Source organism: Pseudophryne corroboree, chromosome 8 (assembly GCF_028390025.1).
Source record: "Pseudophryne corroboree isolate aPseCor3 chromosome 8, aPseCor3.hap2, whole genome shotgun sequence".
Lineage (NCBI taxonomy): Eukaryota > Metazoa > Chordata > Amphibia > Anura > Myobatrachidae > Pseudophryne > Pseudophryne corroboree.
This window is the reverse complement of record NC_086451.1, coordinates 392,050,117-392,065,100: the sequence shown is the minus strand read 5'-3', so window position 1 is coordinate 392,065,100 and position 14,984 is coordinate 392,050,117. Positions and strand designations below refer to the sequence as shown.

Sequence of the window (14,984 nt, the reverse complement as noted above, 5' to 3'; positions counted from 1 at the left end):
GCTCTTTTGGATTTCAGTATCATCTGAACGCAGATGATACTCAAATCTACCTATCCTCCCCTGATTTGTCTCTTTCTGTATTGGGCCGGGTCACTGAATGCCTCTTTGCCATTTCATCTTGGATGACATCTCGCCACCTCAAACGCAATATTTCAAAAACAGAGTTAATTATATTACCACCGGCCAATAGCAGTTACCAACCTGATATTTCTATCACTGTTGAGAACTCTACAATCAACCCTATACCACAAGCACGCTGCCTAGGTGTCATACTTGACTCAGAACTGTCCTTTGCTCTCCACATTCAATCTGTCTCAAAATCATGTTACATGCATCTAAGAAACATATAAAAAAAATGATCATACCTTACACAAGACACTGCTAAAACCTTAATCCATGCTCTAATTATCTCCCGCATTGATTATTGCAATAGTCTTCTTACTGGTCTTACTAAGGAGAAACTCTCACCATTATAATTGATTCTGAATGCAGCTGCGAGCCCAATATTCCTTGCTAGACGTTCATCATCTGCAGACCCACTTAGTCAGTCCCTCCATTGGCTACCTGTATTCTACCGTATTCAATATAAAATACTGTTACTTACACACAAGGCTATTAACCATACTACACCAACATACATCTCTTCGCTTATCACAAAATATCTCCCAACCTAGCCCCTTCGCTCTTCATAAGATCTACGTCTCTCATCCACACTCATTACTTGCTCCAATGCATGATTACAGTGCTTTCTTTGGGCTGCACCCACTCTGTGGAATGCTCTACTATGTACAATAAGACTATCCTCTAGTCTTCAAACCTTCAAGCGATCCCTTAAAACTCACCTACAGTATTCAGACAAGCTAATCAAATTCCAGAACCGCTCACATTACCTTCATACCTGTAGGTTTCCTATCCAATTATATCCCCCAGTACATTCCACACTTATCCCCACATATTTTCTTTCTTCACTCTCCTTTCCTCCTGACCCTGGTTCATCACTGCTGTGATGTGATATCATGCAGCCCACCAAGAACCTTTGCAATCTGGTGGACAACTATGCAATAGATAGCATCTATCCTTGTGTATCAATGCCTATACCCCCATAGATTGTAAGCTTGCGAGCAGGACCCTCCTACCTCTATGTCTATTTGTTTTTACCCAGTTTTGTCTTCTAATTGTGTCCAGTTGTAAAGCACTACGGAATTTGCTGCACTATATAATAAACTGTTAATAAAATAATTATGTATAATATATATATATATATATATATATATATATATATATACACACACACACACAAACACACACACACAATATGTATGTTATTTTCTCAGTAGGGGACCCAAAAATTGGGGATTTTTAATTTTGGATAAGGGATACTCAACCTGTAACACATGCCCACATCCTCTTATATAACAGCTAATAATGATGTTTACAGTATATTGGGGCACATGTACATTTCTCCATTACAATTTTTAAGATTCTATATATAAGCTACTAATGTATAGGAAAATAATGAACACATAATTCCTGTCTGGAAGTTAAATGATAAAAAAAAACACCATTCCGATCAATATAACACTTCAACATGTATCACATTAATAAACCATTTTTCTGTAAAACATACAAAAATAGATTTTGAAGGATTCCAATCAGTGCCAGATTAAGGGTGGTGGGAGCTCAGGGGCAATGAAGTTGTGGGGGCCTCCACTACTAAAACAGCTGCAAACACACACACTCACTCAGTGCCGGAGCTCACTCCCTGAAGAGGCCAGAGGACAACACCGGAGCTTACTCCCTGGAGAGAAAAGGGCCAGAGCAGCACAGCCGGGCAGCTTACAGTCAGTGTCTCATGGGATTTCACTGAAGTGACTGCTGTACAGGAAAGACCTCCTCGGCAGGGGTGGTCTTCTGTTTGCCAGCGGCCGGGCTACCGATGACCAGCATACCGACACCGGAATCCCGACCGCCGGCATACCGACATCTTTTCTCCCTCTTGGGGGTCCACGAACCCCCTGGAGGGAGAATAGATAGCATGGTGCATGTAGCACGCCACAATGCCCGCAGAATGGCGAGCGCAGCGAGCCCGCAAGGGGCTCATTTGCACTCGCCCAGTTGTCGATATGATTGGATTCCAGCGCTGGTATGCTGGTTGCCGGGAGTCCGGCTGCCGGCATACCCTACTACACCCCTCGGCAGCCGCTGTTTTTAAACAGCTGAGCCATCGGAGAAGGATTACTCCGCAGCAAACAGCTTTGTGTGGGGGCCCCAAATGTGTGGGGGCCCCAGTATGACCGCCCCTGTTGCCCCTCCCTTAATCCGGCCCTGATTCCAATGTTTGCACAAAGCAGCCAGTATTAGCTTCAGACCGAAACAGATGTCACTTAATCCAGAAATGGAACAAAGGGTGGGCATGACACAATTACGGGCACTGATGGCACAAACTTCTACATATGACAATCATCATAAATTTATTAAAAAAGAAAAAACAACGGAAACAGAAATAATGCATCCCTTAATACTGATGCTTTGTCAATTGGTGGTCCCTCTGTGGTCTAAAGTTGTCCATTCACTTGTTTATTTCCGACATGAAACAGAAACAAAGAGTACCAATGTGTAGCACACCGTAAATTATCATCCAAAGGGAGGACTATAAGAGCGATTATATATTAGGTCAGGTGCCAAAGAAGATTGCCAAGCTTGTGATTCCACCAAGATATCAGGTAATATTGTACCCCACTCACAATTTAACACATTATGCCGTGTTCATCAAGGTATCTTTATATCTATTATCCATGCATATACAACCCACTGGTGAGAAAGTGTGGAAAGAATCTTGTGTACCCACTCAAACAGTAGTAGATTGTCCCTCTGATGAAACTGCTGTGTAATTGGGTGGATAAATGCGTCATTTTTTGTATGCATCGTTTTCATTTATTTTTTTTACCCCAATTTAAGGATATTTATTGTGAAAAAAGTGTTTTTAGGATATTTTCCAAAATATTTGTTTTGTTTCAACATCCAACTGCATATCAAGATTTTTTGGGAAGCTCATCTGTCTGCTGAATCAGAGGTCTAACAGAAACCTTGATAGGATTTCCTATACTCTTTTAACCATGAGTATGGTATGCTGACTACTGATTCCTGCCTTTGATATGTTAAAGAAACCTTTATAGGCTTATATACTACTACTTGACGAGTGAGTGGGGTATGCAAGATTCGTTCCACCCTTTCTTATAACACAAGGGGTTATATGCATTGGATAGAAGATATAAAGATACCATGATGAGCACGACATAAGGTGTTAAATTGTGAGTGAGGTATGATATTTTCCTGATGTTTTGGTGGAATCCCAAGCCTGGCCATCTTCACTGGCACCTGACCTGATATATAATTGTTCTTATAGTCCTCCTTTTGATTAGTTGATAATTAAAGATATATTCATTATTTATTTATTTACAGTTTCTTATATAGCACAGTATATTCCATTGCACTTTACAATTGGAACAACAGTAATAGAACAAAACTGGTAACAACAGACATACAGATGTAACCACACTCATTGTGGCTGCAAAGCGGCTGCACGGGAACTCCCGTTGTGCTTAGTCATACTGCGCTGGTCTGCGGCTTTTGCAGCTCAATGCAAAGTCAAATGGTACGGGTGCGAATAACATGCATGCGCACACCGGCCTGCACAGGCATCGTGGCAAACAAGGTGCACCCACGCCTAGATGCAGCAACAATGAGTGTGGCTACATCTGTAGAGGTGGGAAGGCCCTGCTCACAAGCTTACAAGCTATAGACACATTGGTACTCTTTATTTCTGTTTCACTTTGGAATAAATGAGTAAACGGACATTTTTTTAAACACACAGGGACAATGAAAGGACATAATATCATTCTTTAGGGATGTATTATTTCTGTTTCAGTATTTGTTATTAATCATTTGTGATGATTGTCATATGTAGACATTTGTACCACCAGCGACCGTAATTGTGTCACTCCCTCCCCATTTTCAGAAAACCACACAGCTACTTAATCTTCTCCATTGTGTTTAATAACAATTTCTCACCTATCAGAATACAGCTTCATTCTGTATATATAGTATTACCATACTGACTGATCATACTTATTTTTATGCTAAATTAAATGAAATTGTAAAAATTATTGTGTATTGTTTATTGTTCTGCAATGATCCCAGTTTGTTTTCCATATTGTCTAGTCGGATGAGAAATGTATGGACCGCTCATGAGAAATGTATGGATGTGAATGTGTGCTCCGTTTTAATTTGAGAGTGATCACATTGTAACTTGTATCATGTGTTTGACAGTGTCCATATATTGGGGTAAATGTAATACCGTCCAAGTGTGCCAGAAGTGCGGAATGTCAACTGAGAATGGCTGGGTTTTTTTTTAAAGCAGCAATCATTTACAAGGTAAACCCAGCCCTGAGTCTACTTATCACAAAATTAAGTATAACTCTGAGAGATGCATCATTGTTTAACTTAATGCAGACCATGGCTGTTGAACTTCTAAGATGCTACCTCCACACTTTCACCCGAAGGGCTGGAGAGTGGGTACTGGTGAGTGGTTTGTGGAGGGATGGGGGGCAGCAGGCGGAAGTTTTGTCTAGGGTGTTGAAAAACCTTGCAGCGGCCCTGAGTACAGGAGGGAGATCTGCAGAGAAAGGGTGACCCTCACCTGCTGAAAATGGCATCAGTGCATTGTTCTTCTTAAACTTCCCATTTCCATCCAGAAAGTTGTTTGGGTTAAATTCCTTAGGGTTGTTGAACTGGGTCGTGTCATAGTGTACACTAGTCAGCAGTGGGAGGATGGCTGTTCCCTGGCAATATGGGAAAAAAAGGTTTAAAACACTTAACATTTTTTATTGTTTAATTTTCTTTGTACTAGGGTTACCTTGCGCAATGTATAATTGCGAAACTCGGTGTCCTTTGTCAGCTTATGTAAAACATTCAGTGGAGCTACATCAGCAAATCTCTGAACCTCATGTATAAAAGCTTCAGTATAAGGCATCTTATGTCTGTCCTCATAATTTGGAGGGTGGCCACCAAGGACATCGTCTACCTCTTGGTAGACCTTCTCTGTGGAGACAGAATATAACATAATTCCTCATTCTTGTATTATCTGGTATAATGAAGCTAATTTAATGACTTGTCCTGGACAAAGCACATACCTGCTACATTGGGGTGTTTCATAAGTAGTAAAAGCGTGTAACACAATGTGTTGCCCAAGGTTTCCGTTCCGGCGAAGATCAAGACCAGGACGCTCATCAGCAAAGAGTTGGTATTATAGTAGGTAGCTTTGTTTTTCTGTTCCTGGGATATGAAAAGAATGAGCATTTGGGGAAAATAGGTGGGTATAGATGCATAAATCAAATTCTGTATGGCATTCTGTAGAGGGATTTGGGATTAATAACTAGTAGTGTATGGTGAACCTTGAAAGCCCCAATAGTGTTGAGAACAAATACAGATGTATATACGGGATCAGTACGAGATCACGGCGGTCAGAATACAGACACTGGGATCCTGACTGCCACAATCCCGACAGGGGGGCGAGCGAAGCGCAGCCCCTTGTGGGCCTGCTGCGCTCGCCACCCTTGCCACCCTGCGGCCTCGCTACGCTCGGCACACTAATTTATTCTCCCTTTATGAGTGTCGTGGACACCCACAGAGAGAGAATATGTCGGGATAGTGCCGGTCGGGATCCCAGTGTCGGTTGTCCGACTGCCAGGATCCCGTCCGGCGGGATCTTGACCGCATACCGTATATACAGGGTTGGACTGGCCCACTGGGGTACCCTCCTAGGAAATAGGGGGGCCCCACAGGGTCATCTCTAGAGAGGAGGGGACCCATGTGCAGACTCTCCCGTAGCCATCGCACCGCTGCTAGCGCTCTCAGCGCTGTAGACTCTGGCACAGTGCCAGAGTCTACAGCGCATGTGCAAGACTACAAAAAACGTCCACAACGCCATTTTTTTTGAGTCCTGCGCATGTACTGAAGACCCTGGCACTGTGCCAGAGTCTCTAGTGGTCTAGGAGTGGCGCAACGGCTATGGGAGAGACACGGTCAGCGATGGACTCCGGAAAGGTAAGTATAGGAGAAATGGGTGCATTGTGTGCAGTGTGGCCCCCCCCCCCCGGACTCAGGGGCTCGTATGCACGGCACAGACTGCAACCATTATAGAAACTCTAATGTACCCCCATAGGAAACCCCCCGAGGGGGGGGGGGGCACACTGTCCAGGCCCCCACCTCCTCCTCTAGGGATCGGGGGGGGGGGTATTCAAATCTGATCGCTGCTGTGTTTTTCGCATAGCGGGCGATCGGATCAGAACTGTGCATGCGTATGCACTGCAATGCGCAGGCACGTGGGACAGCTACAACAGGCATCGGTGGTCAGTGATGGGATGGTTCAAAGGATACATTTGTACGGGCGTACAAAAGGTGATTAACAGGAAGAGGCCGTTTGTGGGGGGCAACTGACCATTTTCAGGGAGTGTCCATAAAAACGCAGGCAGGCTCAAGCTTTTTTGGGGAGGGTGTCTGACGTCAGCTCCGACCCCAATCAGCAGGATACAATCGCACTGGAAGAGTAAGTCCTGGGCTGCACAGAGACTGCACACACTTATTTTTAGCAGCTCAGCTACACATGCATCGCACACTTGCACGGCAAAAGTACACTTCCCATGTAGGCGGCGGCTATTTGAATGCAGGACAGCAAAAAACGCAGCCCAGCAATCAGATCTGAATGACCCCCCAGGTTCCAGACTGTGCACTTGAATTATACATAATACATATGATACCTTATACTGCACAGGACTATTCTGTATTCTCCACAGTGCATTGGTGTTATTAATCTGCTACATTATCATGCATGCACTAGCAGTATTTACGGCTGTAGTTATGTGAAAGTTATGTGTAGTTATGTGGCCGGTCACATTACATCCCCTTTCATCCCGCCCCCTCACAATCCCGACACCCATACAGTGGGAATAGAACCCATGGCTGACCACCGGTCATACAATACATACCCGTATTTACTATACTGTATTTATTTATCAAGGTGCCCTGACCATGCACTCTTTGATGGTCAGCCAATCCTCTGTGGCAGCTGGCCACACCCCCTCTGGAGACTGCCACAGCCCTACACATGGGCCCCTACCACTGTATTCCCCCGGTGGGCCATTCATACCCCAGTCCGACTCTGTGTGTATGTGTATATATATATATATATATATATATATTGTGACAAGGACACTGGGATAGTGTTTGAGGGCAGGTATGTTTTGTCCCAGGTTCTTGTCTTACATGTTTTAGAAAGTGTTAACTTCTAGGAAAAATGCTTTTGGTTTTGTCAGAACCTTTTCAGTTTGATGTAAAAGCTGGGTATAGGCTCTGAGAGAGAGATAAGGAGAGTTCTAGCCATTGGGCCCAGTTCGGGTCTTTGGCCTCACAGAGGGCTAATCAGGGTTTCAGCTGTGAAAGAGTGTTATAGGTCTGCTAGCCTGATTAGTGTGTGCAGACTGCCTGGGAAGGCTGCAGAGTCTGTGTGAGAGGAACACGCTTTTTGACACAAGTAAGCTACACAGTATTTACTGGAGAACTCTTTGGTTTTGTTTAGTGACAGTTAGGAATATCCTGTGTTTAGTTAGTGCCGGACAGGCAAGGTATTTTCTTTTGGTGTTTTGTTTTATTTTTCTGTTTCAATAAAACTGGCCGGGGTCAGTTGTACCAGAAACTGGACTTGTGTTGTTCCTCAGCTGCTGCGTGCTGCCATATTCCCCTGGAAGAGGCGCCTTGCACCCCACAGTATTACAACTTGGTGGAGAATGTGAGCAACCCCGTTCTGCGCATAAGTGAAAGCAGCAGCTTTGTGAGGCCTGCAGAAAACGGTGGTTTATGCAGATACAGCCCAGTGTGAAGTTACTGAGACTCACCCCGGAGGGTTTGTTATATGTCCTGGGTGAAAGCTGCTACAAGGCCGCCTGAAAAATCTGTCGACATGGAGGATCTGCTTAAAGCCTTGCTGCAAGCTACAGCGGCTCAGCAGGAGGCCAACAGACAGCAGCAGGCGGCAATGGAGGAAAGTAGGAGACAACAGCAGGTGGCTATTGACGAACTTTACAGGCAACAGCGTCAGGACAGGGAGGCTTTAACAGAAGTGGTGCAGAGCCTTGCAGCCCGGATTGGAGGTGTGGCCGTCAGTGCTCTGACCAGCTCTAGTTCTATACGGGCCAGTCACTTCCTGCAGAAAATGACAGAGGCTGATGATGTGGAGGCCTACCTGACCACGTTTGAAAGGGCTGCCGAGCGTGAGAACTGGCCGAAAGCGCAGTGGGCCAGTCTGCTGGCACCTTTTTTGTCAGGTGAGCCCCAAAAAGCATACTTTGATTTAAGCCCTGCGGAGGCTCGGGACTATGATAAACTAAAGACTGAGATCCTGACCCGCCTGGGAGTCACGCTGTCAGTACGAGCACAACGGGTGCACCGTTGGGTGTACGCCATGGAGAAGCCTCCGCGCTCCCAGATGCACGACCTTATTCAGTTAACAAAAAAATGGCTACAGCCAGAGACATTAACTGGTCCCCTGATGGTTGAAAGAGTCGTCATGGACCGCTACTTAAGATCTTTGCCCATGGTCCTGCGCAAGTGGGTGAGCCATGGAAACCCGGGTACTGCTGACCAATTAGTGGACATGGTAGAGCGGTATTTGGCAGCAGAGGAACTACTGATGACCACCCAGCAACCCATAGATCCTCGACAGCGCCCTTCAGTAAAGACTGGTAAGACTGTTCCGTGGGAAAACGTTGCTGGGCGGTTAAGAGAACGCAAGGCTGGAGAGACTGTAAACACTGGCCCTGGAGACAGGCCAATGGGGATAGAACGGTCTATGTTGCCCAAACGGGTTGATAATCGTGTGGTTAAATGTTTTAGATGTGGTATGCCAGGTCATGTTATTGCCAATTGCCCAGTCATGCAAGAACCTATGCAATGTGATGCTGCCTTTGAATGTCGCAGAATGTCTTTCTTTGCTAGGTTAGCCTGTACTGTGGTACCTTCACCTGAGCTGGAAAAACAAATGTGTGATGTGTTCTTAGAGGGTAACCGGGTAGAGGCCTTGCTAGATTCAGGAAGTTTAGTTACCCTCGTGAAAACTGGGTTAGTGAACCCCTTAAAGGTCCAGCAAATACCTATTGGGGTAACTTGCATACATGGGGATACCCAGTATTATGTCACTGCTGAAGTGAATATAGAAACTTGTTGTGGGTCAGCAATGGTTAAAGTAGGACTGGTCCCCACCTTGGTGCATAAGGCCATAATAGGGAGGGATTTTCCTCATTTTTGGAAACTGTGGGAATCACGTTTATCAACAGGTGTGAGAAGTGAAGAGCCAGTTGATAATGCCGGTGGTTGTATGGATGTACGTGTGTCTTCGGAACTTACTGACCCTTTGCCTTTTGCCAGTTTGGCTGGGGAAGTGACAGATGGGGAGTCCAGTGAGGACCCTCTTGCTGGGAACAGAGACATAGTGGATAGAAACGAAAGCGTGCCTGACCTGGAGGTAAAAAAGGATCTGTTTGCATCTGAACAGTTAAAGGATCCTACCTTGATAAAGGCTAGAGAGAATGTTAAGATTGTTAATGGGGAGCCTGTGGTACCAGGTGACAGGGTTACGTATCCCCACATGGCCATCTGTAATGAGCTCTTGTACCACGTTGTCAAAAAGGGTGAGGATGTGGTAGAACAGCTGGTAGTACCCCAGCCTTATCGGAGAACGGTACTAGATTTAGCTCATAGTCACGTTACAGCAGGACATTTAGGGGCAGAAAAAACCACTGAAAGAGTTTTACAAAGGTTCTTTTGGCCAGGGGTTTATAAAGAAGTGTCTGAATATTGTTCTTCCTGTCCTGAATGCCAGTATCATGCCCCTAGACCCCATTTCAGGAGCCCACTAGTTCCCATGCCTATTATAGAGGTCCCGTTTGACAGAATAGCCATGGATCTTGTGGGGCCCTTGTTAAAGTCCGCTCGGGGCCATCAGTATATCCTGGTAATAATGGACTATGCCACTCGATATCCTGAGGCTGTCCCTTTACGCACTATCACAACCAAGGCGATAGCTAGGGAGCTGGTGCAGGTTTTTAGTAGAGTGGGAATACCAAAAGAAATTTTGACTGACCAAGGTACTCCATTTATGTCAAAGGTCATGAAAGAATTGTGCAAATTGTTTAAGGTTACTCACCTCAGGACGTCCATTTACCATCCCCAAACTGATGGGTTGGTGGAAAGGTTTAATAAAACATTAAAAAGTATGCTAAAAAAGGTGGTTGATAAAGATGGGAAAAATTGGGATTGTTTGTTGCCCTACTTGTTAATGGCCGTCAGAGAAGTTCCTCAGTCCTCTACGGGGTTTTCTCCATTTGATTTGTTGTATGGTAGACACCCCAGAGGGCTGTTGGACGTTGCCAAAGAGACGTGGGAAGGACAGCCCACTCCTTATAGAAGCGTTATTGAACATGTATCACAAATGCAGGATAGGATTGCAGCCGTGGTACCTATTGTCAGAGAGCACATGGAACAGGCCCAAAGTGCTCAACAGAGGGTATACAACCGGAGTGCCAAGATACGGGAATTTGCTCCTGGAGATAGAGTTCTTGTTTTGGTACCCACTGTGGAAAGCAAGTTCCTAGCTAAATGGCAGGGTCCATTTGAGATTAGGGAAAAAGTGAATGAGGTTAATTACAAAGTATACCTGCCGGGAAAGAGAAAACCCGAACAAATTTATCATGTTAACTTAATCAAACCCTGGAAAGATAGGTTGTCTCTGTCAGCGGAGCCTTGCCCTTCGGTGTCTTCACCTCGGTTGCTCCCCGCAGTGAAGGTGTCAGAGACATTATCAGCTGGTCAGAAAAATCAGGTTAAAGAATTTCTCATCCAAAATAGGGAAATATTTTCAGAGCTGCCTGGCCGAACGACCATAATAAAACATGACATTGTCACAGAACCAGGGGTCAGGGTCCATTTAAAGCCATATAGGATTCCGGAGGCTCAGCGAGAAGCTGTTTCTAAAGAAGTTAAAACCATGTTAGAACTTGGAGTCATAGAGGAATCTAACAGTGAGTGGTCCAGTCCCATAGTTCTCATCCCGAAACCCGACGGTAGCATACGCTTCTGTAATGACTTTCGTAAGTTAAATGAGGTGTCCAAGTTTGACGCATACCCCATGCCCCGTGTGGACGAGCTTATAGAAAGGCTGGGAACAGCTAGGTTTCTCACCACGTTGGACCTGACCAAAGGTTACTGGCAAATACCTTTATCTGATGGCGCAAAAGAAAAAACAGCCTTTTCGGTTCCGGAGGGGCTGTACCAGTACAAGATGTTACCCTTTGGGTTGCATGGGGCTCCAGCAACCTTTCAACGGGCAATGGATAAAATTTTGAGGCCCCATAGAAAATATGCAGCTGCCTATTTGGATGATGTAGTAATTCACAGTACAGACTGGGGGTCCCATTTGGGTAAAGTACAAGCAGTACTGGACTCAATCAGAGAGGCAGGGTTAACTGCTAACCCAAAGAAGTGCTGCCTCGCAATGGAGGAGGTCAAATACTTGGGCTTTACCATAGGCAGAGGTCTGATTAGGCCCCAATTGAATAAAATTGATGCTATTCAAAACTGGCCTCGTCCAGTGAATAAAAAACAGGTAAGGGCTATTTTGGGAATAACTGGGTACTATAGACGGTTTATTCCCAATTTTGCGACCATGGCGGTGCCGTTGTCAGACCTTACCAAAGGAAAGCAGTCAAATATGGTGAAATGGAACCCTGATGCAGAAAAAGCGTTCCAAGCGTTAAAAGTGGCTTTGTGTTCACAACCGGTATTGATAACACCAGATTTTTCAAAAGAATTTGTGGTACAGACAGATGCCTCAGAGGTAGGGATAGGGGCTGTGCTGTCCCAAACCAGAGATGGGGACGAACACCCTATCATTTATTTGAGTAGGAAACTCAATGAGCATGAAAAAAGGTATGCCATTGTGGAAAAGGAGGCTTTGGCCATTAAGTGGGCACTAGATACCTTGAGATATTACCTCTTGGGTAGACAATTCAGACTAGTGACAGACCATGCCCCTTTAAAATGGATGTATGTAAATAGAGGCAAGAATGCTCGTGTAACTAGATGGTTTCTAGCGTTGCAGGACTTTAAGTTTACTGTCGAACATAGACCGGGAACACAATTGGCCAACGCAGATGCATTGTCTCGCATCTTCTGTTTGGGGGCTACAAGTGTTCCGGCCCCTAGGTCGAAACAGGGGAGGGGGATATGTGACAAGGACACTGGGATAGTGTTTGAGGGCAGGTATGTTTGTCCCAGGTTCTTGTCTTACATGTTTTAGAAAGTGTTAACTTCTAGGAAAAATGCTTTTGGTTTTGTCAGAACCTTTTCAGTTTGATGTAAAAGCTGGGTATAGGCTCTGAGAGAGAGATAAGGAGAGTTCTAGCCATTGGGCCCAGTTCGGGTCTTTGGCCTCACAGAGGGCTAATCCGGGTTTCAGCTGTGAAAGAGTGTTATAGGTCTGCTAGCCTGATTAGTGTGTGCAGACTGCCTGGGAAGGCTGCAGAGTCTGTGTGAGAGGAACACGCTTTTTGACACAAGTAAGCTACACAGTATTTACTGGAGAACTCTTTGGTTTTGTTTAGTGACAGTTAGGAATATCCTGTGTTTAGTTAGTGCCGGACAGGCAAGGTATTTTCTTTTGGTGTTTTGTTTTATTTTTCTGTTTCAATAAAACTGGCCGGGGTCAGTTGTACCAGAAACTGGACTTGTGTTGTTCCTCAGCTGCTGCGTGCTGCCATATTCCCCAGGAAGAGGCGCCTTGCACCCCACAGTATTACAATATATATATATTAGAGATGTGCTGCTGGCACTTTTCGTGTTTTGTGTTTTAGTTCTAATTCCACTTTCGTGTTTTGGTTTTGGCTTGGTTTTGCCAAAACCACTTTTTTGTGTTTTGGTTTTGGTTTTGAATCTAGATGATTTTTGAAAAAAACATAAAAACAGCTAAAATCACAGAATTTGGGGGTAATTTTGCTCCTACGGTATTATTAACCTTAATAACATTCATTTCCACTCAGTTCCAGTCTATTCTGAACACCTCACACCTCACAATATTGTTTTTAGGCCAAAAGTTTGCACCAAGGTTGCTGGATGTCTAAGCTAAGCGACACAAGTGGACAACACTAACACATGGCCCATCTAGGAGTGGCACTGCAGTGTCAGACAAGAGGGCAGATATTAAAAAAAGGCCCCAAACAGCACATCCTGCATAGAATAAAAAGAATTACAATGAGGTAGTTGTATGACTAAGCCAAGCGACACAAACAATTGGCCCATCTAGGCGTGGCACTGCAGTGGCAGACAGGAGGGCAGATATATAAAAAAGGCCCCTAACAGCACATGATGCAAAGAAGAAAAAAAGGTGCACCGAGGTTGCTGTTTGACTAAGCCAAGAGCCACAAACAATTGGCATTTCTAGGCATGGCACTGCAGTGGCAGACAAGAGGGCAGATATAAAAAAAAGGCCCCTAACAGCACATGATGCAAAGAAGAAAAAAAGGTGCACCGAGGTTTCTGTATGACTTAGCTAAGTTACACAACCACCTGGCCCATCTAGTAGTGTCACGCAGTGGCTGAATGTCGAGAGTGGGCCACAATTGTTTGGTCCACTGACAGCATCTCCAGCACGCTCCAGTCACTTTAAAAAAAAGATGCAATTGGAGACTTATACGACAGTTCCCCAGGACTAGTACAGCAGTACCCCTGGACTCATACGGCAGTGTCAGACAGGATGGCACTTTTCAAAAACTAGGCCCCAAACAGCACCTCATGCAAAGATGTCGAAGAGGTGCAATGAGGTAGCTGTATGACTAAGCCTAGCAACGCAAACAATTCCAAGTGGAATTATACATCCAACTCACTGGAATGATACGTCCAAATCACTGGAATTAATTGGCAAAATCACTGTAATTAATAATTATATGTCCAAATCACTGTAATTAATTGGCAAAATCACTGTAATTATACATCCAAATCACTGGAATTAATTGGCAAGATCACTGTAATTAATAATTATACGTCCAAATCACTGGAATTAAATGGCAAAATATCGCTATCGCCTGCCTAGTGAAGTGGAATCTAGATGGGATTTGGTAACGGGGACACAATACCTCCATCAATTGTCTAAATTCCACTGTACTAAAAGCTGATACTCAGTTATGAGGGTTTCCATCGTCATGTGAAACTGAACCACAAGTCATGAACATAGGCCAGGGCCTCAGCCGTTCCTTGCCACTCCGTGTCGTAAATGGCATATTGGCGAGTTTACATTTCTCCTCAGACCATTTACATTTCTTTTTTTGGGTCTTTTTACTGAACTTTGGCTTTTTGGATTTTACATGCCCTCTAGAAACGCAATGGCATCGGCCTTGGCAGACGACGTTGATGGCATTTCATCGTTAACGTCATGGCTAGTGGCTGCAGCTTCAGCACTAGGAGGAAGTGGTTCTTCATCTTTCCCTATTGTATCCTCCAAAGTTTTGTTCTCCATTATTTTTCTGGAATTATATAACACAATATGCGGCACAAGAGAGCGTACCCCTACACCTCACAGGGCAAACACTAAAAATGATTTGGATTAAATATTAATAACTCCTTTATTTGGAGTAGATAATATACAGCACAGGACAACACCACACAATTTATATGGCAGCACCACTGGACTGGATTTATATGGAGTTATATGGATTTATATGGAATTATACGGCAGGATAAGTGGAACTATATGGCAGTATCACGGGAATTATATGGCAATATCACAGGAATTATACATCAGTATCACAGGAATTATACGGCAGTATTCCGAGAACTATATGGCAATATCACAGGAATTATACGGCAGTATCACGGGAATT

At 44.5% G+C, this 14,984-nt stretch overlaps 1 protein-coding gene across 1 annotated transcript in view; it reads right to left on the bottom strand.

The window, feature by feature from the left end:
* Positions 1–14,984, bottom strand: part of LOC134949242 (cytochrome P450 2F2-like) — a 182,031-nt gene that overhangs the window by 6,446 nt on the left and 160,601 nt on the right. The window contains exons 7-9 of the mRNA XM_063937718.1: positions 5,193–5,334; positions 4,916–5,100; positions 4,700–4,841 (exon numbers count right to left, since the gene is read on the bottom strand). Coding sequence (XP_063793788.1) covers positions 4,700–4,841; positions 4,916–5,100; positions 5,193–5,334 — 469 coding nt within the window. The remainder of the gene's footprint in view (positions 1–4,699; positions 4,842–4,915; positions 5,101–5,192; positions 5,335–14,984) is intronic.